Genomic DNA, 26,298 nt, shown 5'->3' on the forward strand with positions numbered 1-26,298 from the left:
AAAACAAGGGTCTCTTCTGGTGAATACAGAAAACGTTTTGGAGCAGAATATCCTAGTCACTAAGTGAATTTTTTTTTCTTTAAAAAATTTTTTTGGGGGCTGGGAGTTTGGCCTAGTGGTTAAAGTGCTTGCCTAGCATGCACGAAGACCCAGGTTCGATTCCTTGGTACCACATACATACAAAAAAGCCGGAAGTGGTGCTGAGGCTCAAGTGGTAGAGCTCTAGCCTTGAGAAAGTCCAAGGACAGTGCTCAAGCCCTGAGCCCAAGCACAGGACTGGCAAAAAAAAAAAAAAAAAATTATTAAAGAATTTATTAACATTGATTTTTACATCATATTTCAAATGTCATGTTTAACCAAGTATTCAAGAAGGGAATCTCTATATACAATCACTGGCACATAGTTTTTTAGAACATAATTAAAATTCAGCTGAGGGTTTGTATGTCATAGGTACAAATTGATATATGTAAAAAAAAGCTCATCGTAGATTTTTATGTCTATGTAGTTATGTTTATATCTCCAAGACCATGTCCATAACCTTGGGTACCCAAATATTGAGTCATCGCTCTTGTACTATGTAGATCTAATATCCACATATCAAGGAGACCATGCACCTTTTGTTCCTTTAGTCTTATCTCACTCAACATGATTTGCTCTAATTTCATCCACTTCCCAGCAATTGCCATTATTTTATCTTGTCTTTTGGCTATGTAGAATTCCATTGTGTGTGTGTGCGCGCGTGCGCGCGCGTGTGTGTGTGTGTGTGTGTGTGTGTGTGTGTGTGTGTGTATACCACATTTTTTGGATCCATTCATCTGTAATAGGACATCTGGGTTTTTTCTATCGCTTGGCTATTGTGAATAGTGCAGAGATGAACATGGCTGAGCAGGTATATCTTAACATGGACTTGCTCAAGAGCCACATGTCACCAGTGGCCACAGTGCTAGACTGTGCTGATCACAACTGTGATGGCTGAGGCTAGTCAAGACTTTGTGGCTCCAAACAACACAGACTCAGAGGAATCACCGGATGCACTGTCCTTTGTTATTCATTGGCATTCAGCCCTCCCATCCTCATACCTCAGAAAACCAAAATCTGAGAATGCTCTTGTCATTTATGTAAGCATAGGTAGCTCTACACTGCTTATGATGTCTTACAAGACGTACATCTTTTAAAAATTTTTTTGCCCATCCTGGGGCTTGACCTCAGGCACTGTCCTTAGGCTTTCCCAAGGCTAGCACTCTACCTTTGAGCCACAGCACCACTTTCTGCTTTTCTGTGTATGTGGTACCAAGGAATTGAACCCAGGTTCTTTGTGCATGCTAGACAAGTACTGTACCACTCTACCACTAGGCCATACTCCCAGCCTACAATGTACATCTTATATAAATAGTTGCTGCAACGGGGAAAAAGTCTGTACATATTCCATACAGAAATAATGTTTTTCTGAATTTTCCATTTGCAGTTGGTTGAATACACAGAGATTTTATGGACACAAAAACCAATGTCTGCCAGCCAACCCAGCTCTATGTAGGTGGGGTGCTGGTGATGGACTGCTGTCATGCACTGGAGACTAGAACTATTCCTTCCACTACCATTGAGGGCTTCTCATGTTGACAGTAGGAAAAAGTTCCACCCTCATAGACTTACTTCTATGACAACCAACAGGCTTGGTCCTAGAAGTGGGCTAGCCTTTGCATTTCTACATCTATCATCCACTGGGGAGACATTAGGAATGTCAGGTTTAGCAAATAAAAAATTTTTGCCAGTCCTGGGCCTTGAACTCAGGGGCTGGGCACTGTCCTTGGCCTTTCTCCAGGCTAGTGCACTACCCTGAGCCACAGCACCACTTCCTGGCTTTTTCTATATTTGTGGTACCAGAGAATCAAACCCAGGGCTTCTTGCGTGCTAGGCAAGCACTACTGCTAGGCCACACTCCTGACCCCTTCACTAAGTGAATTTTTTAATTTTAATTTTCTCAGTTGTGGGTCTTGAACTCTGGGCCTTGTTACTGTCCCTGAGCTCTTCAGCTCAAGGCTATCCTTCTACCTCAAAGAACCACAGTGCCACTTCGGGTTATCTGGTGGATGGCTGGAGATAAGAGTCTCTCTGAACCATGATCCTCAGATCTAGGATTACAGGTGTGAGCCACCAGCGCCCAGCAAGTAAGTTTTTAATATTCTGACTCTTGAGTTTCAGTTAGCCAATGTTTAATAGTTTTTTGGGAGGTGTGAGCCTTGAATTCAGGGCCTAGGTGTTGCCCCTGAGTGTCTTTGTGTTCTAGGCTAGTGCTCTCCTACTTGAGTCACAGCACCACTTCCAGTTTTTGAGTGGTTAATGGCAGATAAAAATCTCAGGGGAACTTTTCTGCTGGGGCTTGCTTTGAACCTAGATCCTTAGATCTCATCCTCCCGAGTAGTTAGGATTATAGGTGTGAGCCACCAACGCCTGACTAATACTTTTTTTTTTTTTTTTGCCAATCCTGTGTGCTGTCCTGCCAAGGACCTGCATGCTGTCCTTGGGCTTTCTCAAGGCTAGAGCTCTACCACTTGAGCCACAGCACCACTGCTGGCTTTTTCTATGTATGTGGTACTGAGGAATTGAACCTGGGTCTTCATGCAAGCCCTATACCACGAGGTCAAACTCCCAGCCTGTTTAATACTTTTTTAAAGAAAACAATAGCTTTCCATGTTCATATATTTTAGTGACTGAGTTACCATGGCACAATTGATAGTATGGATTGACTTATTATATGTCCTAATTTTATGTAAATAGTTGCTTCATCTAATTAAAGTTTTACCTTTTATAACTAAATATTGACAAGCAGTTTAAATTGCTGTTACTCTGATTTTTTTGTTTGTTTTACCAGTCCTTGGGACTGAACTCAGGGCCTGAACACTGTTCTTGGGCTTTCTTCAAGGCTAGTGCTCTACCACTTGAGCCACAGCATGCTTCCAGCTTTTCTATATATTTGGTACCAAGGAAATGAACCCGGGTCTTTGTACATGCTAGGCAAGCACTCTACCACTAGGCCAAACTCCCAGGCCCTGTTATTCTGGTTTTTTTTGTATTACCAATTAAATATTTATCATAATGCTAAAGCTTTGAAAGCTATCCAGTTTACCTTCTCATTTTACAAAGGAAGTTTTCTTCCAAGCTTTTATTTGCAATGACTGGTTAAGTTCAGATTTTTTCCTGTTAAACTTTCACTTGATTGTAGTCCTCTTTCTGGTCAGACAGTTTGCTTTTCCATCTTTCAGCCAATGGTATGAAGAAAAAGGAAACTGAAGAGAGGAGGTAGCATGAGCCAGAGAAGTAGAAAGAGCCGGTATATGTTTGTGTCTGATCATATAACCATCCTGGAAGGTAGAAAGGATTTCTATTAGTGAAGCAAATGTTTTCATTAGTAATTCTCAAGTAGAAACTGTACCTTAAAGGAAGAAATCATCTATAGTTATCAAATCTATATTGTGACCTGTTAGAAAGTTAGTTGAGCTTCTTAATCTGTCTCATCATTGATGAATTTGAATCATTTATATCTAAGTTAAGGACTTACAGTAAATGAAAAAGTCATAAGAACTCAGAACACCACTCCAATCTTGTCTCTTTTCTTCCTTTGTTTTCTTTGTGCCATCTGGGTTTAAACTCAGGGCCCAGGGTATTCTCTCAGGCTTTTTGCTCAAGGCTAGTGCCCCACTGCTTGAGTCACACATCCATTTCCAGCATTTTGGTGATTACTTGTAGATAAGAATCTCCTGGACTTTTCTGCCTTGGCTGGCTTTGGACTGTGATCCTCAGATCTCAGCTTCGTGAGTAGGTAGTACTGCAGTTATAAGCATGTGCCACTGGTACCTGGCTCAACTCCAATCTCATAGTGAAAGTTGGGAGAAAATTAGGGACATATCATATACTTACTTATGGTTGATTAATTGATTGCTGGTCCTGGAACTTGAATTATGCCCAAAAGTTCTTAGTCCTAAAGTTCTTTGATGCTTGTTCTAGTAACGTTGAGATTTCTGTGACTCTCCAGTTTGAATCAAAATCAGCTTGTTGACTATGACTGTAGTATAGAGTTCTACTGCCTAAGTGCACAGAGGCATGAGTGCTGTCACTGAGCTCTTCAGCTCAAGGCTACCGCCCTACTCTTGAGCCAGGCCCCACTTCCAGTTTTCTAGAGGTTAGTTGGAGATAAAAGTCTCAGGTCCTTTTGTGCCGGAGTTGGCTTTGAACCTTGATCCTCAGATCTCAGCCTCCTGAGTAGCTAAGATTACAGGCCTGAGCCTTCGGCCGGCTGCAGTAAGATTTATGGGGAGTGCTTTCAGCATTGACTGTGTTGTAAATTTTATTAAGAGGATTGTGGTTTCCTAATTATTAGCATTTGGAAACTCAATTCCTAGGTCTTGTGAAAGTATATCGTGTTTTCATGGGAAGGAATACACTCTTCTTCACCTTTTTAAACCACAATAGAGCCTAGTACCTGTAACCCTAGCTACTCTGGAGGCTGAGATCTGAGGACTATGGTTTGAGGCCCAACTGAAGGAAAGTCTTTCCAGCATGGGTAGGAAAGTCCATGAGACTCTTACCTCCAGTTAAGTACCAAAAAGCCAGATGTGGAACTGTGACTCTGGGGTAGAATGCTTGCACTGACTGAGCAAAATAAAACCCTTAGAGACAGCACCAAAGGGCAGCTCAAAAAAACAAAAACCCCACAATAGAGAGCTATTTCTTTTTGTTTGTTTTGCTTTTAAATGTGTGTAGGGATTCAACAATCTTAGTAATGTTGGGCCAGAATGAAATTCTTTGGGGGTTTTTGTTGTTTGTGGGGTAACCAAATAAATAAATAACTTACATTATTTTTCCTTCAGGGCAATAATGTATTCTTTAGGATTTTTAGAGGTCTGAGAACTTTGTTGTGCCTTCTCACTTGTCTCCAGTCATCCTGAATCTCCAAAGTGGACTGATAGTGGAACAAAAGGTTCTTAGGGCTTTTTTTTTCTCTTTCCAATAACATTTTAGAGTACAGAGAATTTCTCAATTTATAGACCAGAGTGACTAAAAAAACTATGGAGCACTGGGCCTGGTGTTACTCAGGAAGCTGAGATCCAAGGATCAAGCTTCAAAGCCACCCCAGCCTGGGCACAAAATTAACCTCTAGAAAAATGGGGGGTTGGGGCTTCACTCAAGGGTAGGGTGGTAGACTTGAGCTGAAGAGCTCAGGGACAACTCCCAGATCCAGGTGTAGGGTGGTGCCTTGAGCTAAAGAGCTCAGGACAATGCCCAGGCTGAGTTCAAGCCCCATGACCCACCAAAAAAAAAAAATAATAATAAATCTGTCTGTCTATCTAGACAAGTGGCATTCAATGTTTAATGCTGTAATTGAACTAAGGATGGAATAGAGATAGGAAATGTCCTAGCATTTTATTACATGATGACTTATCTGTATTAAAGGGGACAGAGGCATATGTGAATGGATTAGTTTCCATTTATCCATTGTCTTTTCCAATAAAAGAGTTGCTTAAAATATTAAGCATGAGGTTTACACTCATGAAATTCAAGACAAATAAAAGCAAAAGACAGTTATAGTTCTTCCTTGGTAATTTTAACCCATTTTGGAATACAGTGACATTTCTACTCAGGATTAGAAATGGTTTTCTTTAAGTTTGTTTGAAAAAGTATCCAATTGAATAAAATGTCAACATATTTTAAGGTGATTTGTTCCACAGCACACAGTGTCTTCAGTTACAGGTAAGGAAACAAAGATGTGTTCTGGTTACTAATTAGATTTTTAGTTATGAGGTAGAAGAACAGAGATGACAATAATTACCAGTTTTAGACTTTTTTGTCTTTGTTAGGAAGTCTTGGAAGTACATTGTGGCATAGTGAATTCTGTGCCAATATGAGCAGCTAGCTACAAAGACTGAGAGTGTCTCTGTCTTTTTTGTGTGCCATGTAGCGTATAGCAGTGAGTTACAGTAATATGTTGCTTTTTAATTACTGAATGAATATTATTATATTCAAATTGAAATCTGAAAACTTAGATTCAAAATATTTGTGATTGACCTAATATCTATTTATATCTATCTATCTATCTATATTATTTGTCAATCTCAGTACTTTTTGTTTTCCAACAACCTTCCAAAGTTTCCGTCTTTGTGCTGTTGTATAGTCTTAGATGCCATCTATCAGCATAAAAAATACCAGTTACAATCGAGTGAGCCATGACATTTAAGTGCCTTCACTTGGATTTGCTGACTACTCTGAGCCAAGGAACCCAGCACAACTCTTACGATTTTGACTATTTCATAAGCTAAGATTGGATTTGTTTACTGAATATTGGAGATAGAGGGCCTCTAGGTTGGAGTGGGCCAGCATGGTGCCTTTTGAACAAGTGTGTTTAATCTGTCAATTTCAGCAATCAAATGATAATGAGTTTCGTTGATGTCATAGTATGTACTATATTCACAATTGAGAAAAGTGTATAAATGTCTTGCCCACTTGCTATATTTACAATTTTTCTTTTCTTTTTTTCTTTCTTTCTTTTTTTTTTTTTTGCCAGTCCTGGGCTTGAGTTCAGGGCCTGAGCACTGTCCTTGAGAAAATCCAAGGCTAGAGCTCTACCACTTGAGCCTCAGCACCACTTCCGGCTTTTTTCTATGTATGTGGTACCGAGGAATCGAACCCGGGTCTTCATGCATGCTAGGCAAGCACTTTAACCACTAGGCAAAAGTCCTGGCCCACAATTTTTATTTTCTTTTAGTGCAGAGGACTGAACTCAGTGCCCTTGTACCTGCTAGGCAAGCCCTCTTCCATTGAACCAAATCCTTAACCTCTACTTACAGTTTTTAAAATTAAAAAAAAAAAAGTTTAGTTTAAGTAAGTTGTGATGCTATTGGACTTTTCATTTGTCATTTCCTTGAATTATTAAAATATGTTATATAGAACTAATTTTTTTTCTCTTTCATTTCCATACAGGAATGAGAAAAATGTTAATCCATGTATTCATTGTTACCATTTTTAACTAGTGTTTTGACAGAGGATTTACTGTTGGCCAGATTTCTAATTAAAAATGACTACAATCTTATAGGAATTTCAACTCTTGCAGTTTGGTAATAACAGGTCTAGGTAAGTAAACAATGAGAATCTTGTATAGTTCTAAAAATCTAAGTTTGGTTGAGAATTCACTATTTATCACCTGTATGTCTAAATTTAAACAAAGGTAACACAGTAATATAATTTCTCATACCTCTTGAGATCTCAGTTAAGAGTTTCATTTTTGAGGTACATACTAAGGATTGAACCCAAAGCCTCATACATGTTAGGCAAGTGCTTTACCACTAAATTACATTGCCATCCCTTGGAATTTAATAAATCTGTAAGCCAACATTTCTACTGTTTCTTTGGTAATTTCTATTGGTATAAGAAGTTAAGACCAAATGTAATAGTCTTCGTAAAATAAAATACTCTTGACATTTCACAGAGGAATAGCTATTAGTAGCAAGGACTTAGCAAAAACTTCCCTGAAACTTATGCTTAGTCATACAACATTGTCACTGAGAAGGAACTTTACCTTAATTATTTATTGTCATCTCTTTTTTGTTGTTAGTCCTGGGGCTTGAACTCAGGGCCTGGGCTCTTTTGCTAGTGCTCTACTACTTTGAACCCCAGCTCCACTTCCAATTTTCTGCTAGTTAATTAGAGATAAGAGTCTTCCAGCCACAGCTGTGGTGACTCATGCCTATAATCCTAGCTACTCAGGAGGCTGAGATCTGAGGATAAAGGTTCAAAGCAAGCCTGGGCACAAAAAGACCTGAGAGTCTTATCTCCTCTAGAAAAGGAAGTGGGGCTGTGTCTCTTGGGGTAAGGTAGAAGCCTGAAGCTGAAAAGCTCAGAGACAACGCCTAGGCCCAGGGGTAGGGTGGTAGCCTGAAGAGCTCAGAGACAGTGCCCAGGCCCAGAGGTCAAGCCACATGATCCACCAAAAAAAAAAAAAGTCTCACAGGGATTTTCAGTCCAGGCAGGCTTTTGAACCAGGATCCTCAGATCTCAGCCTCTGGAGTGATAGGATTACAGGTATGAGCCACCTGCTTCTGGCTTGTCATCTTATACCATGAGCAACTCCTAGACTATAATCTATATATATAACTTTTTAGACGAACTTACTGACTTGCATTTATTTTTTGTGATACTGAGACTTGCACTCAGGTTCTTATGCTCCCAAATGTACCCCCAGTTATATTTTGAGATAAAAACTCATGGTTTTTTTGTTAAGGGCTGGCCTGGGGCTGCAGTCCTCCTGCCTACACCAGCACCACTATGGCTGGCTAAAACACTGAATTGATGTGCCTAAGTAGTATTCTTAGAATAGGTGGATACAGATATTTATCATGAGCTGTCTTATCTTTACATATAATTCTAAGTATTCTAGATTCAAGATAATAAAAAAAAAACATAAACAGATTTTTGAGTGGTTAACAATAAATTACCCAGGTATGTACATGAAATGTTTCACAATAAAGTGATATACTCTAATCTGCTCTGTTGTGGTTTATCATTTTTATTTAAAAAAAAAAAAAAAAGATCATGACCCAGGAAATTGATTTCAGTTTGCATAGGCCTGTAGCCTTTTCTTTTCAGGTAGTATCCCTCACAAAACCTATCTCCATATATACTGAATACTTGAAACATTTTAAGTCATGTTACCAAACATAACATAACATGTAACATCAAACATAATTTGTTATCTTTATAATAGTATATTCTGTACCCTAGTGTTTACCAAAACATTTGTACTTTTTACCTAATGGGCATGAAAAGTTCCAAGGCTATATTGGGGTAGCCAATGAAGAAAGATTAAAACTTTAAAAAATATAGTTAAAACTGAAAAAAAAAGTATTGGAAACTGTATTTGAGCGGTTTTTGTATTTCATTGATCTGTGTATTAACTACATAGAATAGCTTTTCTATGCAACTCTGGTTTTTGGCTTCCTGTTATCAATCTCTGACAATCCTGGGCATGATTTCGAAGCTTTACATAGCTGATTTACAAGGTGTGAAATATATGTTGAGAGTTAGTCAACATGGAGAAGGCTGTGTTCATCAATTGAGGTAAGAGAATTGGCTGCTTTTGTTGTTGTTATTGTTGCCAGTGGAACCACAACTCTACTTCTAGCTTTTTTGACAGAAATTAGAACTGGAATTGAGTCTCCTCTAGCTGGCGTTAAACCTCAGTCTTCAGATCTCAACCTCCTCAGTAGCCAGGATTACAAGTTTGAGTGACTAGCACCTGGCTAATTTTTTGTATTTAGTATATATCAAACTGAAGTTCAACAGTGCTCTTTCTTCTTCATGGTATTCTTATAAGTGTGTGTGTGTGTGTTGGTACTGGGACTTGAACATAGGACCTGGGCATTATCCTTTAGTTTTTTTACTCAAGGCTAGTGCTCTACCACTCTACCACTTCTGTAGTTCTCTACTACACCTGTACTTCTGTCTTTTTGCTGGGTAATTAATGATGAGTCTCAAGGATTTTCTTGCTTAGACTGGCTTTGAACCAGAATTACAAGACAGCCTATGGAGTAGAATTACATCTGTGAACCACTGACTCCTGCTTACATTGCTTTTTGAATAGGGCCTTGCATTTATGCCTGAACTGGCCTGTACTGTGATCCTCATTTATGCTTCTTTCATAGCTGGGATACTAGTTATTACCATCTTTCCTGGCTTTGGGTTGATAGAAGTCTTACCAACTTTTTCCCTAGCTATCCTGGAGTTGCCAGTTCTCCTAATCTCCACTTCCCAAGTAGCTAGGATTATAGGCATGAGCTACTTTCCTGACATATTTTTTTACTGAAATGTTTGCCTTTTCTGAGTCTTAAAAGGTACAAATTTAAATATCATTGTAAAACCTCATTTTTAGAAAATGATAATAGAGCAAGATCAAATCCCTTCTCTGTCTCAATTAAGGTCTGAAAGCAGCAAATAAGTTACAGGCCAAGTTTTGTTTTATGGGTGATTGGAAATGTTGGGTAGTCATTTGTACATTCAAAAATTACTTATTTGAATGTAAATTTAAATTACAAATATAAGTTTGAATGTAAAATTAAACTTGGGCGTATTCAAATTTATTTTAAAAATTTTTATGCCTGCTCCCTATTGTATGAGTTTACTCAAGTTTTTGATAGTCTTGGAGTATATGTTTGATACACACAAAATAACCAGGTAGGTCAAACTGTTATTTCCAGTAAACCATAATTTAGCTTTGAACTTAACTGAAGTAATAAGAACTCAAAACTGCCTTCCAGATTTAAAAGTAACAGTCAGCATTCCTAAATATCCACAGTGTAAACTTTTGTATAACATTTACTAGTAAACCCCAACTAGCTTTCCCACAAAAACTTTGCCCTAATTTAGGCCAAGTGTTCTCCCTCTTCCTACAGATAGAATGTGAGGTATGCTTCCTTTCTTCTTAGAAAGAGAGCACCCTCTTGGCTAAGGTGAAGTATAAGATATGGCTCATCTTTATCCTCCACCCTCCCTTCATTTCATTGATTTATTGATAATCATTATGGATTTTAAACTGCTGGATTTTTATATATACCTATATATATATATACTGCTCTAAGATTCTCATAAGGATATAAGAATCTGATTAGTACATGTCTGTTGAACTAACTCATATCTTCCTATATTGGTGATAGAATAGATTGGATACAGAAATGCCAGTGATAACATATAATCTGATATTGCCATTTGATGTTATAAAACTTGGATCAGCCTATTCTTTTATTGCTTCTGAAATTTGTTCATAATGTCAGTTCTGTACCTGCTAATGGTGGTCCAGAAAGCACAGCTATCCCGGCAAAGAAACTGGCAAGTCCCAAAAACGTGTGCACACTACAATTCTTAGACAGATCAACCTGTAGTGATTAGAATTCACTGTTAGCTATATTGAGGATGAAATCACTAGAACTCTAGGGACAAATACTGTTTATGTCATGATTGAAAATAATGTGACTTCTGGAGTAATTTAAGTTGCCTTTTACCCCCTTGTATTAATGAAGAAGGAAGAGGTCAAATAAACAGTTAAATTGGCTAGACAGTGTTTGTAGGGTTTTTTTTTTTTCCTTTTTACTTTACTGGGTTTCGGGGGCTTTGTATGTTTTTGCCAGTCTTTAGGCTTGAATTTAGCTTTCTCAAGGCTAGTGCTCTAACACTTGAATCACAATGCCACTTCTGGCTTTTTCTGCATTTGTGGTACAATGGAATTAAACCCAGGGCATCGTGCATGATAGGCAGACACTCTACCACTAGGCCACACTCCCAGCCCTGTAGGGTTTTTCCTTTTTTTTTTTTTTTTCTTTTGATTGGTCATGAGGCTTGAACTCTGGACCTGGGTGCTGTCCCTGAGCTCTTCAGCTCAAGGCTACTCCACTACCACAATGAGCCACAGTGCCACTTCTGGTTTTCTAGTGGTTAATTGGAGATGAGAGTCTCACTTTTGTACCCAGGCTGGCATTTCTTTTGTGTGTAATTTTACTGGTAGAGGGACAGTCAGTGGCTTTTGGTTGGGTTTTAAATCTTTTATAATGGTTCAGGTGGACTTTTTGCCCCTGAACTTCATCAGTCTTTTTACTTAGAAGAAAATGGTAGGGTTTAGTATTCTTTTATCTGGTTGTGGGGCTTAAACTCAGGTACTCATATTCTTGCTTAGCTTTTTCCCTCAAGGCTGGTGCTCTACTTTAAACATTCTTCCAGTTTCATCTTTTTGCTGGTTAGTTGGAGATAAGAGTCTGTCAGATATATTTGCCTACTCAGACTTTGAACCATAGTCCTCAGATTTTAGTTTCTGGAAAGCAGCTAGAATTACAGGCTTGAGCCACCAGCGGCTGGCTTGTAAAAACATTTTTTTGTGTGTGGGTTCTGGGGCTTGACCTTGGCTTGAGCACAATCCCTAAACTCTTCAGCTCAAGGCTACCACCCTGCCCTTGAGCCAAGCCCACTTCCCGTTTTTCTAGAAGTTAATTGGAGATAACAGTCTCAGTTCAGGTTGGCCAAGTGGTAGAGTGCTTGCCTATCATGCACCAAGACCTGGGTTTGATTCCTCTGTACCACATACATAGAGAAAAGACAGAAGTGGTGCTATAGCTAAAGTGGTAGAGCTCTAGCCTTGAGAAAAAAAATACAAGGATAGTGATCAGGCCCCGATCTCAAGCCCAGGACTGACAAAAAAACAAAGGTGCCTCCTGCCTAGCTACTTAGGAGGATAAGATCTGAGGATCTAAGGATCAAAACCAGCCTGGGCAGAAAAGTCCTTTTAAAAAAAAAGTTTCAGTTGTTTCTGTGCCTGGGCTGGCTCTGAACTTTGGTCCTCAGCTCTCAGCCTCCTAAGTAGTAGCTAGGATTACAGGCTTGAGCCATCTCGACCAGCTGAATTTTTTTTTTTTGTCGGTCATGTGACTTGAACTCTGGGCCTGGGTGCTGTCCTTGAGCTCTGCAGCACAGGTCTACTGCCCTACCCCCTGAGCCACAGTGCCACTTCTGGATTTCTAGTGGTTACTTGGAGATAAGGATCTCATGGGCTTTTTAGTGCCTGGACTGTCTTTGAACCGAGTTCCTCAGATCTCAACCTCCAAGTAGCTAGGATTACAGGCGTGAGCCACTGCACTCTGCTGAAAATCTAGTTCTAAGAAGGAATTTCCAGGGGCTCCAAGGACACAAACATTTGAGTAACTCAGTTCCATTTGGTTTCTTTTTATTTAAAAAAAAAAAAGTAATTCAAAGGCTGGGTACTGGTGGCTTATGCCTGTAATCTTAGCTGTTCAGAAGTCTGAGATCTGAGGGTACTAGCTCAAAGCCAGCCCAGGAAGGAAAGTTTATGAAATTCTTTTATCTCCAGCTAACCAACAGAAAGCTGGAAAAGGCACTGAAGCACAAGACACTAGCCTTGAGTGAAAAAGCTCAAAGATGGCACCCAAGCCCCGAGTTCAAGCCTCAGGAAGGACCAGCACAAAAAACAATGAAGATATATTCTTTTGGGTGAGATTATTACTGTAAGTTGTACTAAGTAGCATTAATGAATGCCACTACTCACCAGTACAGGAAGTATCAATGCCAAATAGCCACCAGTGAAAATTGCAAAGAAGATGGTGTAGGTCATAAGGAGTGGAAATGTGGTGGCCAAAGGAGCAAGCAGATTAGTGATGCCGCACAGGATGAGGTAAGACTTGTGGTATTGGTACTTTTTGATCCAGTTTTGATCAGCAACCCATCCAGAAATGAGCTGACTGACTGCCTCAGTAATACCTGGAATAATAGAGAAAGGTTTTAGGAAACCCCAATTCCATTTTCCTAACCCTTTTGAAAAATGTGAATCCAGAGACAGCTTTTCTTAAGACTTCCTGTTAGGATTTTGTTCCTGTTCTATACCCTTAATCTGATCTAAATCTGATTTTGTAGTGAAAGAAAATGTAAGGCTATATATCTTGCTCTCTTAGATACACAGCAGTATTTGAGTATCTTTTCAGTCTTTTAGACTTTTTTGCCAGTTGAGATCAAGCAATTTGTGGTTAAGTGTTCTGACTCTAAGTATTTTCATGAATACTCCAAGAGGTATTTATTTTTACTTTTAGCTTATTTGAATGTCAGCCAATCCATTTGTGACTGTCCTCAAGGGTATTTTCTATCTTACTATGATTTCAAGGGAAATATCAGTAATACATTATTAAATACTTACCACAAGCCAGTCAGTGTACTAAGTTCTGCATGGATTACATTTGGATTTTACCCTGAAAATTTTAATGAGGGTAGGTATTGTGCCTTACTACAAATGAAGAAATTATAGGACAGTCACTACACTTTGCACTTGGTATTTCCTGCTTCCTTTTGTCACTGAGCCAGCTTTTTGAAATTCAGTATTTATCCAACAAATAATTGATGTCCACTGTTAGATACATGAAAATGATAATGATTAAGACTTGAGTTAAGATCTGTACAAGGAATAGTGAGATTTTGATAGAAATGCCCAGTGCTGTGCTAGCCTCAAAAAACTTTCTTCTGGCCTTCCCACAACTTCAACAATTTAAGAAAATTTAATAAAATATAATTTTTCCTTCTAGGTAGGAGGATATTTTCTTACCAGCTACAGAAATGAGGTAAGAGGCATCCATAACATCAATATCCAGTGTTTTGGCTCTGGCTACCAGGTGAAAGGTAGGGATGAAATATGCTAACTGACTTAGGAGAAAAGACCAGGTAAATATGTAGAAGAAAGGATTCCTAAAGACAGAAATATCAATGAGTTTTTGTTTGTGGCTCCATAAAGTAGCCTTTTTCTTGTAACCTCCTTCATCACTCAGGGATAGTTTGTTCCTTTTATGCCCACTGTTGAACTCTTCTTCACTTTGATGTTGTAAGACAGTGAAAGTTGTACCAGGTTGTCCAGCTTTCTGCATAGTACTGTCCTTGACAGAAGACTCTTGTATCTCATTGCAATATGCTGTTTTCATCCTACAGGATACCTCTGAACCATTTGTAGACAAATCTTTATCTTCAATATTAGAATTCTCATTTTTGATATGGATAGGTCTTAACAGCATACTAGAAGGCACCAAATTCAATGTAATAGCCCCAAATAATATAAGAGCACCTAAAAGAGATTGAGAAAATTAAAAATCATTCACAGTGATTTGTATTCATAAATTCAGAAAACAATCCCTATTATATAATCCAGTAATTCTCCGCGCCCCCCCCCCCCCCACATCCCATTTTGGGGTTTGAACTCTGCCTCCAGCTTGCTAAATAGGCACTCTACAGCTAAATCACACCTCTAGCCCTGTAGTGTGGTCTAAATTCTTGAAAATATGAAGCATTTAAACTGTTAACTTGTCAGCTATATTATTTTGTCCTTGTAAAAGTAGAAGTCCTTTAGATGTAGAAAATGAGAAAACTGCACCATGAGGCATGGTGGAAGGAGTTTATTTTTGTTAAAGGGAAAAACTAAGCTTGGGGGCGGGGTAAGGGTAGTATTTCAAATGTAAAAAATCATGTGTTCTGGGTACTGGTAGCTCACACCTATAATCCTAGCTACTTAAGAGGCTAAGATCCGAGTATCATGGTTTGAAGCCAGCCCAGGCAAGAAAGTCTATGAGATAACCAGAAAACTAGAAGTGACACTGGGACTCAAAGTTGGAGCACTATCCTCACAGAGAGTGCCTAGGCCCTAAGTCCAAGTCTCATGACGGGGGGTGGGGTGGGGGGGGTGGGGAGCGGCAGTGGAGGAAAGAAAAGAAAATTATGGGGTCTAAATTGGAATTAAAAAAAATGTGGCTCATGCTTATAATCTTAGCTGCTCAGGGGGCTGAGATATAAGGATCATGGTTCATAGCCAGCCTAGGCACTAAAATCTATGAGACTCTTATCTCCAATTAACCACCAGAAAACCGGAAGTGATGCTGTGACTCAAGGGGTAGGGCAGTAGCCTTGAGCTGAAGAGCTCAGGGATAACACCCAGGCCCAGAGTTCAAGTCCCCCCACTGACAAAAAAAAAGTCTTGAAGTGACAGTATAGATTTAAAAATAATAGAGAATTAGATACAAGAATCATTTGGGAACAGCTTTAGACAAGGGGAATATCCCTTCATCCTTTTAATCTGACATTTAATTTTTTTCCTCCTGAAAAAGACAGGTTCTGATCTTGTCTTTGTAGTTGAATAGTTGCTTGATTTCATCAATTGATTTTTTTCCTCCCTCACCAAAGCTGTGATTTGAGTGTAATACTTCTAGCAAGAGAACAGGCTATATAGGCTCTACCCATGGTACAGATTTATCAAATGTTCTTGTGAACAATGACACTATTAGATGGTTTGTACTTTGGAAAAGAGAATTACTAGGACTGCTATAAATGTAAGCACATGCATATATGCATACATATATATGTACATAGGTCTTTTCCAGTAGTTAAGATTATTTTAACCCAAATGTTAGATACAAAGAAAAATTTAGGGTGAATTGGTTTTTGTATAAATTTACAGTTGATATATGGAAATAGTAGTTAGTATATAAAAGACTCTTAAAGAATATAGTCTCTTACAGAATATTTTTTTCCTGTTTGATCAGTTTATAAGCCTTGTGAAAGAGGCTTTTTTATGGGGATTTTTTTTTCTTTAAAAGAAAATATAAAACATTAAATGCTTGGTGAGGAAGGGAGGTGGAAGAGGGGATCCTTGTTTCTCCAGAGATGTCACTGTCACTAAAACGTTGTTTCCAGCTGCTTAGAGTACTCTCCCATCACCTCAGTCGTCAGAGTCTTCAACAAATTTTGGGGAGTTTGTATGAGGTTACAGCCTGAACATGTGTCTTTTAGACTTCTCATTTCTTCTCTGGAAATATGTTTTCTTTTTTTGACTTTTTGTAATACTGGGAATTTAACCTAGTACCTTATGCATGCCAAGTTGTGCAGAGTCAACAGTTAAGAAAGACTTACTCACCTGTCCAGTCATAAAGATCTATCAGGAATTTTGTAAAGGGTGCCAACAGAAAAGTCAGTCCCATCCCAGAACGGGCAATAGCAGTAGCAAGAGCCAATCGCTTTTTGAAGTATTTGGTGACTACCACAGCAGCTACTTGGTATAAAAAAGCAGATCCTAAACCTTAAAAAAAAAAAATAAAAGTTTGGAATAACTTTTTGTTTAAGAAGCCTGTTGCCTAGGCATTTAGGATGAAAGAATGGTAGTAGGGAAAGTCCTGTTTTATTTTTTGTAGTGTTCTGTTGACAGTGGACTCACCAGGTAAAAGTCCCATAGTCACACAAAGAAAGGGAATGCTTGTGGCCCAGCTGCTGATCAGGTAACCACCAGAAATAAGGGATGTCCCAAGAACAGAGGTTGTTCTTTCTCCAAGTATGTCACAAATAATGGCAGCTAAGGGACCTTAAGAAAGAAAAAGGAAATGCTAGGTAAGTGGCATCTCCATGCCATAATGAAGGGAACGGAGGGGGAACACAAAAGCATTTCGATTATGATATCTTTCTGCACAGGTGTATGAGTTTTTAATATTACAGTCCCATACTATTTTGCTTTTTGAAGGGGAAACTGAAGATGCATTATAAAATGACTAAATATAATTATTCCAGTTGTCTGTGACTACTATAAAGTGTTGTTTATCACCATATTCTTGTACTAAAACTAGAAGAGAAGAAATTGGTTCTGGGTTTTGAACTGGGCCTTTATAATCTGCATTATATCATTACGCAACTGGAAAGAAAGAAGGCATGAAAAGTGAATAAGGGATAGCTTCACTCTTAAATTTTGACCCCTAATTTCCTAACATACTGATCAAGTCAAGTGGAAGTCAAACTGCATTTCTTTACTTTCTCAACACTAAATACTGAAGGTTAGTAACGTTTCAATCTTAAAAGACTCAGAGGGTCATTCTCTATGAAGAGCAAGTTTGTGCCAACTTGATACCTGCACAAAAACGAAGTGATGACATGATGGATCCAATCCAACCAATTTGCTCTGAGGTGCCTTCAAATTCTTCTTGGAAGACCACAAAGAAAATAGCAAATGTCTTGGCCATCCCCATCACAAACACATTTACCTAAATAAAAGGAGAACATGTCTGCTGGCAAGCAAGCAAGTGCGGAGGAGGTTGAAGATGCTGGAGGTTCTGTTGCTCCAGTCTCTATACTTGCCAGTTTGCTTTATTGGTGGTTCTTCATTACAGTACATAGCTTATCTGGGAAGAGGGGAGAAGTCACTCCTTTTTTAGACCAGCTAAGCACATTACATGAGATTCGTCAATTTAAAGTTTGGAGAAAAAGTTTCCAAGGATGAGGGTACTGAAGCTGACATTTGTGTCAAATGGAGTCCACTGACACCCTTCCCCCCGCCCATATCCCCTTTTCTAGCACATGTCTTTTCTCTGTGGGAAAAAGCATTTGTCCAAAAAGAGGAAGAATTAGACATTTCAGCGCTTAGGTTAGTTTTGCCATACTTCTGTTCCTAAGCTGAGTCCCATCTTTCACTCAGTATACAGTGATTATATAATTTATCATCTGCTTCAGGACATGCTTGAGAATGAGTGCTTAGTTATTCCAGGATAGCAAGAGTTGACCACCTTATTGGCTGGCTCCTATGCCCAGTCTTTTCCTCTGTTCTACCTAACCCTCCTTGCTTGCCCCTCCCTCTTCCACTAAAATTCTTCCTTTCGAGATCATTTTTCTTTCTGAGAATTACTAACTTTGCTTTCTTGGAAATCTTAGTAGCCAGGAGGCAGTGAACAGTTTCTCTTCCTTTTCTGTTCCCATCTCTCCTACTTCCTGCTTACCATGTAAACCATCTGAAGTGAGAGCCCAAATGAACATTCTTAGCTTCCTCCTTGTTTCAGTAGTCTTTGCATTTCCAGACCTGTTTTCTCCTTTTAACCTATCAAGCATTGCTTGAGAATCACAACATTCTGGGCTCACTTGTGCTGACTCCAATTGTTCTGCCTACCTGTAAGGATTTTCCCTCCCTAGTTCTGTACTCTATTCACCTAAAACTCCCTGGGTAAATTAATTACCACCTATATACTTGTGTAGTTATGGGAATGGATTTAGAATCAAACCAGCCTTGGCTTGCTAAAGCCTTGGCTTTGCTTCTCATGGGTGCAACTTCAAATACTAGGCCAACTATTTTGTAGAGGTTAAGATTCCTTTTTTTGTGTGAGAGACAATGAAAATATTAACACATTAGGGTTTAAGAATTAAGATTTTCTTGGAAAACACTGAATTCTTACCATTTAATTATACTGCATTATCTTTGTGTTACTATTCTACTTTTTCAAAAACTTCTAATCCATAACTGTCTATCTTTTGTTTCACTGGCCAAATGTGAACTTATCTTTTTTTTTTTTTTTTTTTGTAGGTCATGAGGCTTGAACTTTGGGCCTGGGTGCTGTCCCTGAGCTCTTCAGCTCAAGGTCACTGCCTTACCCTTTGAGCCACAGCCCCACTTCCCATTTTCTAGTGATTAATTAGAAATAAGAGTCTCACATTCTTTAGTGCCTGGGTTGGCTTTGAACTGCGATCCCGATCTCAGCCTCCTGAGTAGCTAGGATTACTGGTGTGAGCCACTGTGCCCTGTGCCTGGCTGAACTTATATTTCTTTACCTTATCCCATGCTTGTTCTTTTTGGTTGTTTTGATCTGTATCTTTGATCCATTAGTCATTGACCTGCTTCCTCATAGACACCTCTCTACCTCAGCCCCTCCTTTTTAAGTAATCAGTCCCTTCCTTTCTTTTTCATCATTATCAGACTATATACTATTTAAAAAGAAAAAAGCAAGGCAAGGACTTTAATAAAGGGAAGGAGTGATGAATGCAGAGGAGAGAAAGACATGAGAGAACAGTGGGCCTGATCTAGGTGGCTCAAGGGCCTGGTTAGTATCTTTTGGCTGGAGGTAAGAGTTAACCTGCATTCTACAGAGTACAAGTTTGACAGTAGGAAGTTTAAATAGTAATGGCTCATCTCATTAAACAAACTTGGTGGAGAGGAGGTCCCTTGAATGTGTTTTTCTCATTCTTATTTGATTTTTTTTTAAAAAGGTAAAACCATTCTGGCAATTTATAACCATAATTTTCCTCTGTGACTTGTAGCAGGAAATGAAGCTACAGAATATATGCAAATCTCTTAATGAACTAGACTTGCTTCAGTTCAAAATAGTGACTTCTCTCATGAGTAAGTACAATTTAGTGCTGATTCATTCTTTAAAATAAGTGTTCTCTTGGGCTAGGAGTTTGGCCTAGTGGTAGAGTGCTTGCCTAGCATGCACGAAGACCCGGGTTCGATTCCTTGGTACCACATACTTAGAAAAAGCCAGAAGTGGTGCTGAGGCTCAAGTGGTAGAGTTCTAGCCTTGAGAAAAATCCAAGGACAGTGCTCAGGCCCTGAGCTTAAGCCCACGACTGGCAAAAAAAAAAAAAAAAAAGTGTCCTCTTTCTGTGAATGAGGGTTCTGTGCTTGATATGCACAGGATACTGACTTTTCTTAGCCACCTGAGTTTGGTTAGCAAGTGGTTCTCAGTTCACAATCCTTACTTATCCTTGACATCTCAATGTCTGATAACTTGTCTAATAACTGGATCTTTGCTGAGTATGTAGAAGGCTTAGGGCAGTGCAAATGAATCTATCCTTGTCCCTTAAAACCATTCCATTTGCTTTCTGGTTTGACCAGAGATAGTAAGAACCTCGCCCTGGGTCTGTTTTCCATTAACTTAGTGGATTACGTAGGTCTGTATCTATGTAATACTGTTCCTTAAACCGAGCTTGGTTTCAGTCCTGTTACCAAAGTCCACATCTGACAATGTAAGTGGCTCACCCATAAATAAAGTAACCCTAGAAATTATTGATTTCCTATTCTCTTATTCCTTCCTTCTTTCCTTTCTTCCTCCCTTCCCCTCTCTCTGCCTTCCCTCCCTTCCTTTCCCTTCCCTGCCCTCCCTTCCTTTCTCTCCCCCTTCCCTTCCCCTTTCTTTCTCTCCCCTCCTCTCCCTCCTCCCCTCTCCTCTTTCTTCCTGTCTCTGGTGTCTCTGTCTCTCTTCCTCTTTTTCTCTCCCTCTCTCTTTGAACTCACGGGCCTGAAGTGCTGTCCCTAAGAAATTTTGCTCAGAGTTAGGGCTCTACCACTTTGAGCCACAGCACCCTTCTGGTTTCCAGAAGATTAATTGGAGATAAGAATCTCATGAAATTCCCTGCTCAGGCTGACTTTGAACCACAGGTCTCATTCTCCTGAGTAGCTAGGATTATAGGCATGAGCCACCAGGAGCTGGCTGGCTCTTATTTCTTTTATCTTTAAGAATTGTTAATTGGGTTGAGCCTACAAAGTATACCTTTAGCAAGACTTCTACTCTCCAAATAAGAGGAGTCTTACCAGACAATTCTGATTGGCTTAGAAGAACTGGTATTAGCAATCTTCCCATCCTTTTTTTGAAATCAGAGTACCAGACTTTGTCAGTTATTATATACTAACAAACAGCTTATGCTACCCTGTGCCCCACTGTAGTATTGCCCAGCTCACCCTGATCTTCAAAGACAAATATATTTAAAGAAAGTCTGTTAGGTACCTTATCCTCTCATCCTAGTGTTCCACTAAAAACAGAAGTCCTCTAGCTTTAGTCCCCACACTGAAGCTCTTAAATTATCAGAGACTTCTTTGTTGCTAAATCAATGGGCTATTGTCCTTTTTTATCGCAATTTGCCACAGCAACATTGCACATCATTTTCTGTTTGCAGTTTCTGAATTATCATTGCTTCTGTTTCTGCTTATCCCTGAGCTCATCCCCAAGCTCTTTTCTTGTTTCTACCTTTTTGCTGATTTTGCCTATGTATTGAAGTTCAAACTACTGTGTCAGACACAAATTTAGGTGTAACTGTACTTCAGATGCACATTGATAGATGCGAAGCATTCTTTTTATACATGCTTCACGTTCATTGTCTAAACTGCAAGTTTTCAGGTTTTCCTCTCTTCCTTTGATCTCCAGCTCCCAACACTATATTCATCCACCAATGTTGTTCAAGCCAATAACCCAGGACTCCCATATACTCATCACTGCTGTGTTTTCCACATCCCCTCCTTGATGTGCTCAGATCTGTTTTCTTCTCTTCATCATTGCTGTTATTGACTTATTCTGACTATACTGCTATAACATCTTTCCACTATCTTCTGGTTCAGGCCTAATTCTCTAATCTGTTATCTGTGCAGGATTCGCCAACATTCTAGAATATGCAAAGTATGGCACACAAGTTGTCTCATGCAACTTCTAGGAGCCTCAGAGTGGTGACAAGTTACCTAAAAAGATGGAAGGCATCTGCATCTGGAGGCTGGTGGCTTACATTTATAATGCTAGTTACTCAGGAAGCTGAGATAAATCTAAGGATTGAGATTTGGGGCCCTTTTGGACAGACAAATCCTTGAGACCTTTTTTTTTTATTCAGTCCTGGGTCTTGAACTCAGGACCTGGGCACTGTCCTTGGCTTTCCTCAAGGCTATAGAGCTCTACCACTGGAGCCACAGCAGCACTTCTGGCTTTTTTCTGTGTATGTGGTACCGAGGAATTGAACCCGGGTCTTTGTGCATGCTAGGCAAGCACTCCACTACTAGGCTAAACTCCTGGCCCCTCCAATGAGACTCTTAATGTCCAATTAACCAGCAAAAAGCTGGAACTGGGGGTGTGGCTCAAGGGATGGAGTTCCAGCTGTGAGTGAAAAAAGCCAGAGTCCAAAGTCAGTTCAAGCGTTAGTATGCAACAGACAGAATGAAGGAAACATCCCTGTCTATAGTCACTAAAGGGAACTCCTGTCCATTGTGTAGGTATTTTGCTGGGCCAAGCAAGACGCTTTTTAGCACTGCCCAGTGCTAATTGGGTTGTCTCCAAATCTCAACTGCTATGCTGCCAAGGCACAGCTGCTGATTGTGATGAGCAATCTGTGGGCATAGGGGTGTAGAGCAGAAAAATATGAGACTGGTTGGACACTTCGGTTTTCACTCAAAAGGACATTTCAGCTTTCTCCTGGGCTAGCATGGGCCCTGACTGGCACTTATGGGCAGTTCCTGGCTCTCATGCCAAGGATTTCCCAAGTGATGGGTTCTCCTGGCCTTTCTTCAACAAGCCCACACAGGTGGAAAGGTGAACGCAAATGCTTACCAGGAAAAAATGAAGCACAACCATCCATCCCCATCCTCCATCCGGGGTTCTAGTGTAGCGCCAGGCTTTCCCCTTCTTCTTTGGCATGATGATTCTGTATTAAGTGCAGAGTACTACAACATTGAAAACAAATGGTTCAGTCAACAAGAAACAAAACTTTATCTGAGTAAAATCCCTTGCTTTGTAATTATGTTTTATCTCTTAGTTACATATGAAAGTGGCCTGATGTACTCGTTTGACCTGAACTCCCTAACAATAGAGCGGTCACTACTCCCATATACTCAGACCCAGGAGACTTGTAAGACAAGTTGATGCCATCCTTCAGGCCTTGACTCCAAAGGAATACACACTGAACAGTGTTTTAGGTTTCGGATGTCTTTTTATTTTTTCTTTTTTGCTAATCCTGGGGCTTGAACTCAGAGCCTAGGCACTGTCCTTGGGATTTCTCAAGGCTAAAGCTCTCTATCACTTGAGCCACAGCACCACTTCTGCCTTTTTCTGTGTATGTGGTACTGAGGAATTGAACCCGGGTCTTCATGCATGCTAGCCAAGCACTCTACCACTAGGCCAAACTCCTGGTCCCTAGGATGTCTCTTTTATATAGTATTTACTAAGTGTGTGGGTAGGTGGGTGGGTGCATGAGCTCCAGTGTACCCGTACTGGGGCTTGAACCTAGGCTTGAGCTTTTTTACACAAAGTTAATGCTCTGCCACTTGTGCCACAGCTCCACTGCCTTTTAGTGGCTAATTGTATATGAGAATTTCCTGCTTTGGCTGGCTTTGAACTTCAATCCTCAGATCTCAGCCTCCTGAGTGGCTATGATTAAAGGCAAGCCCCAGCACCTGTCCTAGTAAACTGTTTTAAGGAACTAAATAAATATGACAGCAAAATGAAATGTCTGCCCTTTGAATGGACCCTGGATCAGAGAAAAGTTGGAGAGGCCACATGGGGAAACTTGAATAGAAAGTTCAATCTCAGCTGGCTACAAGTATCTCATACCTGTAATCCTGGCTACTCAGGAGGCTGAGATCTGAGCCACGTTCAAAGCTACCATGGCATGAAAGTCCAAGAAATTCTTATGCTGTGGCTCAACTGGTAAAGTACTAGCCTTGAGCTGATATGCTCAGGGACAGTGCCCAGGCCGAGAGTTCAAACCGACAACAAAGAAAAAGAAAAGTCCAATGTCTATGCTATTATTAGTGGTCTTAGAGTTCTTTAGAAAGTGTTCTTAGGAGCAGAGTTTCCACTCTGCTGCCTTCACATGCAGCTTATTAAGAAAATACACATAAAGTGACAGTAAAAAGAACATGTAGCTGGATACCAGTGGCTCATGCCTGCCTGTAATTCTAGCTACTTAGGAGGCTCTGATTTGAGGATCAAGATTTGAAACCAGCCCGGGAAGGAAAGTCTGTGAGATTTGTCTCCAATTACAGATGAATCCAAAAGTGGAGTTGTGGCTCAAGTAGTACAGGGCCAGCCTTGAGCAAAAAGATTAAGGACAGCACCAAGACGCAAAAAGCTAAAAGCACCAGCAAAAAGTATTTTTTTTTAACCCGTTCTGTGTCTAGGTACTGTCCCTGAGTTTTTTTGTGCTCAAGGCCAGTGCTCTACCATTTGGGCTGTACCTTCACTTTCTAATTTTTTCTAATTTTTTTGTGGTTCCCTGGAGATAAAAATCTTATGTATTTTCCTTCCCCAGAAGGAGCTGTGATCCTCAGATTGCAGCTGCCTAATCCTGTAGCTAGGATTACAGGCAAACACTCAAGTGGTTTAAATGTTTTAGGTGAAGGGTACAGCATTTGTTTCAGATAGGACAATCAGCCAGCAGCATGTGTGACACAGATGAGAAAAGCCAGTCATCCCAGACCCCGTAGAAAACAACCCAACGTGATCCCATTTCTGCCTTACCTTTAGTGTGTTCAGCTTCAGCAAAATCGTCTACAGACAGGACAATTTTGGAGGAAAAATAAATTGTACTATCTCACAGAATGTTACTCTTTTGAAGGCGTTTCATTCTGCTGTGGTGAAAAGTACGTTTTGTAGTGCTGAGCAGGCTTAGGCCCTCCTGCCAGTGGACTTTACTTCCTGAGGGAGGAGGAATGTCTGTAATTTGAGAGTTTTTTCAGGCAGACCAAACCCTGCTCAGAAGGTAGACTCTCAGCATAGGGTCAAAAGCAGTTTTCTGAGTTAACCAAGGGGAAAATCTTTTTGGTGACTTGCTTCAAGGTTGGGGGATGGGGCTTTAAAGTTCAAATATACTTGTCTGGAATTCTTCATGCTTATATATTTTTAAATAAATGTGTAACTCCTCTAGAGGTACACCCAAGCAGTTTTAAGTTGAGCCTATTCATAAAGTCTTTGTGCTCACTGAAGATTCTGGTAACTAATTTTGGGTTTCAGATCTCACTTTAAGTGCCTTTTTGATATTTTCTTACCTTAATTTCAAGTACCTCCCATGAAAAGATACATGTGGTAATTTTAATGAAATATTTTTCCATTGCCTTTTGAAAATGATAAACATTGAGTCTCACCAAAGAGTAATTCGACTGTGTATTTCCTTCCTCTGCTCCACCCTCTACATTTAAAAAGAAAAAATTCTAGGAGAAATTGCCTTTCATCTCCCCACACCAATGTTCCAGACTCCTAAAGTTTAGGCCAAAGAGTGTTTCTCTTGTTTTATCTGGAAACCCTGCATATTCGTGCATACTCCCCATTGAAAATTAGGGACATTTCAATCTCCCAAAGCAAAACTTTTAATACTTTTTATTGAAGTGCTTAGAAGTGCAGGGGTGGTTTGGGGAGGATGCCCAGTCACCGTAGAAAGAGGCAGTTATGTGGGTGCTAGTGGTAAGGATCAAATAAACAATCAGAAGGCAGAATTGCTTGAAAGAAAGGAAGTGCTTTCAGAGAGCTCTTTATATATTCTAGAAAACATTTCTAGTCAACATCTGTAGGATTTTTCCTATTTTGGTGGCATATTTTTTGCTTTTTCTGTGTAAGGCTGTGATTCTAACCACTGAGCCTGAGTTTCATAGCTTTCTTGGGAATGTGGGGACAAATTTGAGATATGGTAAGACAGGAGTCATTCAGAGACTAAGAAGGCTTCAAAGTCGTCAGAAATGTTTGCGTGTGTATGTGTGTGTATGTGTGTGTGCAGGCACACATGTACATGTGTTTGCATGCCTATACTAGGGATTCAATTCTCAACTTTTTTCCCTTTGGCTTTTTTGGCTTTTGCTACTGGAGATTAGACTCTTAGGGATTTGTGTGCCAGTGCTGCCTTTGAACTATGATTCTACGAGCTCAGCCTATGGAGTAGCTACAGATTATAGGAGTGAGCCACAGGTGTTTGGTTAAACATATCTTTTATATAGGAGGAAGAGGAAGCTTTGAATTGTAATGTTATAGACTTGATTATAATATTTGCTTTTGTGTGTGTTGGGGGATGGGGTGAGTGTACCAGGGCTTGAATTCAGGGCCAGAATGCTTTCCTTTAAGTTTTAGGCTCAAGACTGGTGTTCTACCACTTGAACCACTTCCAGCTTTTTTAGTCTTAAGGGTTTGTCTTCCCCTTTGGCTTCAAACTGTTATATTTAGAACTTAGCCTTCTGACTAGCTA

The 26,298-nt window shown here is 39.8% G+C and overlaps 1 protein-coding gene across 2 annotated transcripts; it reads right to left on the reverse strand.

The window, feature by feature from the left end:
* Nucleotides 1-2,573: 2,573 nt before the first annotated feature.
* On the reverse strand, nt 2,574-24,758 carry Slc16a4 (solute carrier family 16 member 4). 2 transcript variants are annotated; one of them, XM_090334393.1, is made up of 9 exons: nt 24,588-24,758; nt 22,680-22,792; nt 17,462-17,594; nt 16,781-16,924; nt 16,484-16,645; nt 14,135-14,644; nt 13,091-13,302; nt 10,823-10,916; nt 2,574-3,359 (listed from the first exon to the last, which is right to left on the reverse strand). In XM_090334393.1, exons 2-9 carry the CDS (start codon nt 22,764-22,766, stop codon nt 3,199-3,201), a joined length of 1,503 nt encoding a protein of 500 aa, XP_090190519.1. In that variant the 5' UTR covers nt 22,767-22,792; nt 24,588-24,758; the 3' UTR covers nt 2,574-3,198. The 2 variants fall into 2 exon arrangements, with proteins under 2 accessions (XP_090190519.1, XP_090190520.1); XM_090334394.1 differs by lacking the exon at nt 10,823-10,916.
* Nucleotides 24,759-26,298: the final 1,540 nt, after the last annotated feature.

This window comes from Megascapheus bottae, chromosome 6 (genome assembly GCF_031878675.1).
Source record: "Megascapheus bottae isolate mThoBot1 chromosome 6, mThoBot2.hap1, whole genome shotgun sequence".
In the NCBI taxonomy this organism is placed as follows: domain Eukaryota; kingdom Metazoa; phylum Chordata; class Mammalia; order Rodentia; family Geomyidae; genus Megascapheus; species Megascapheus bottae.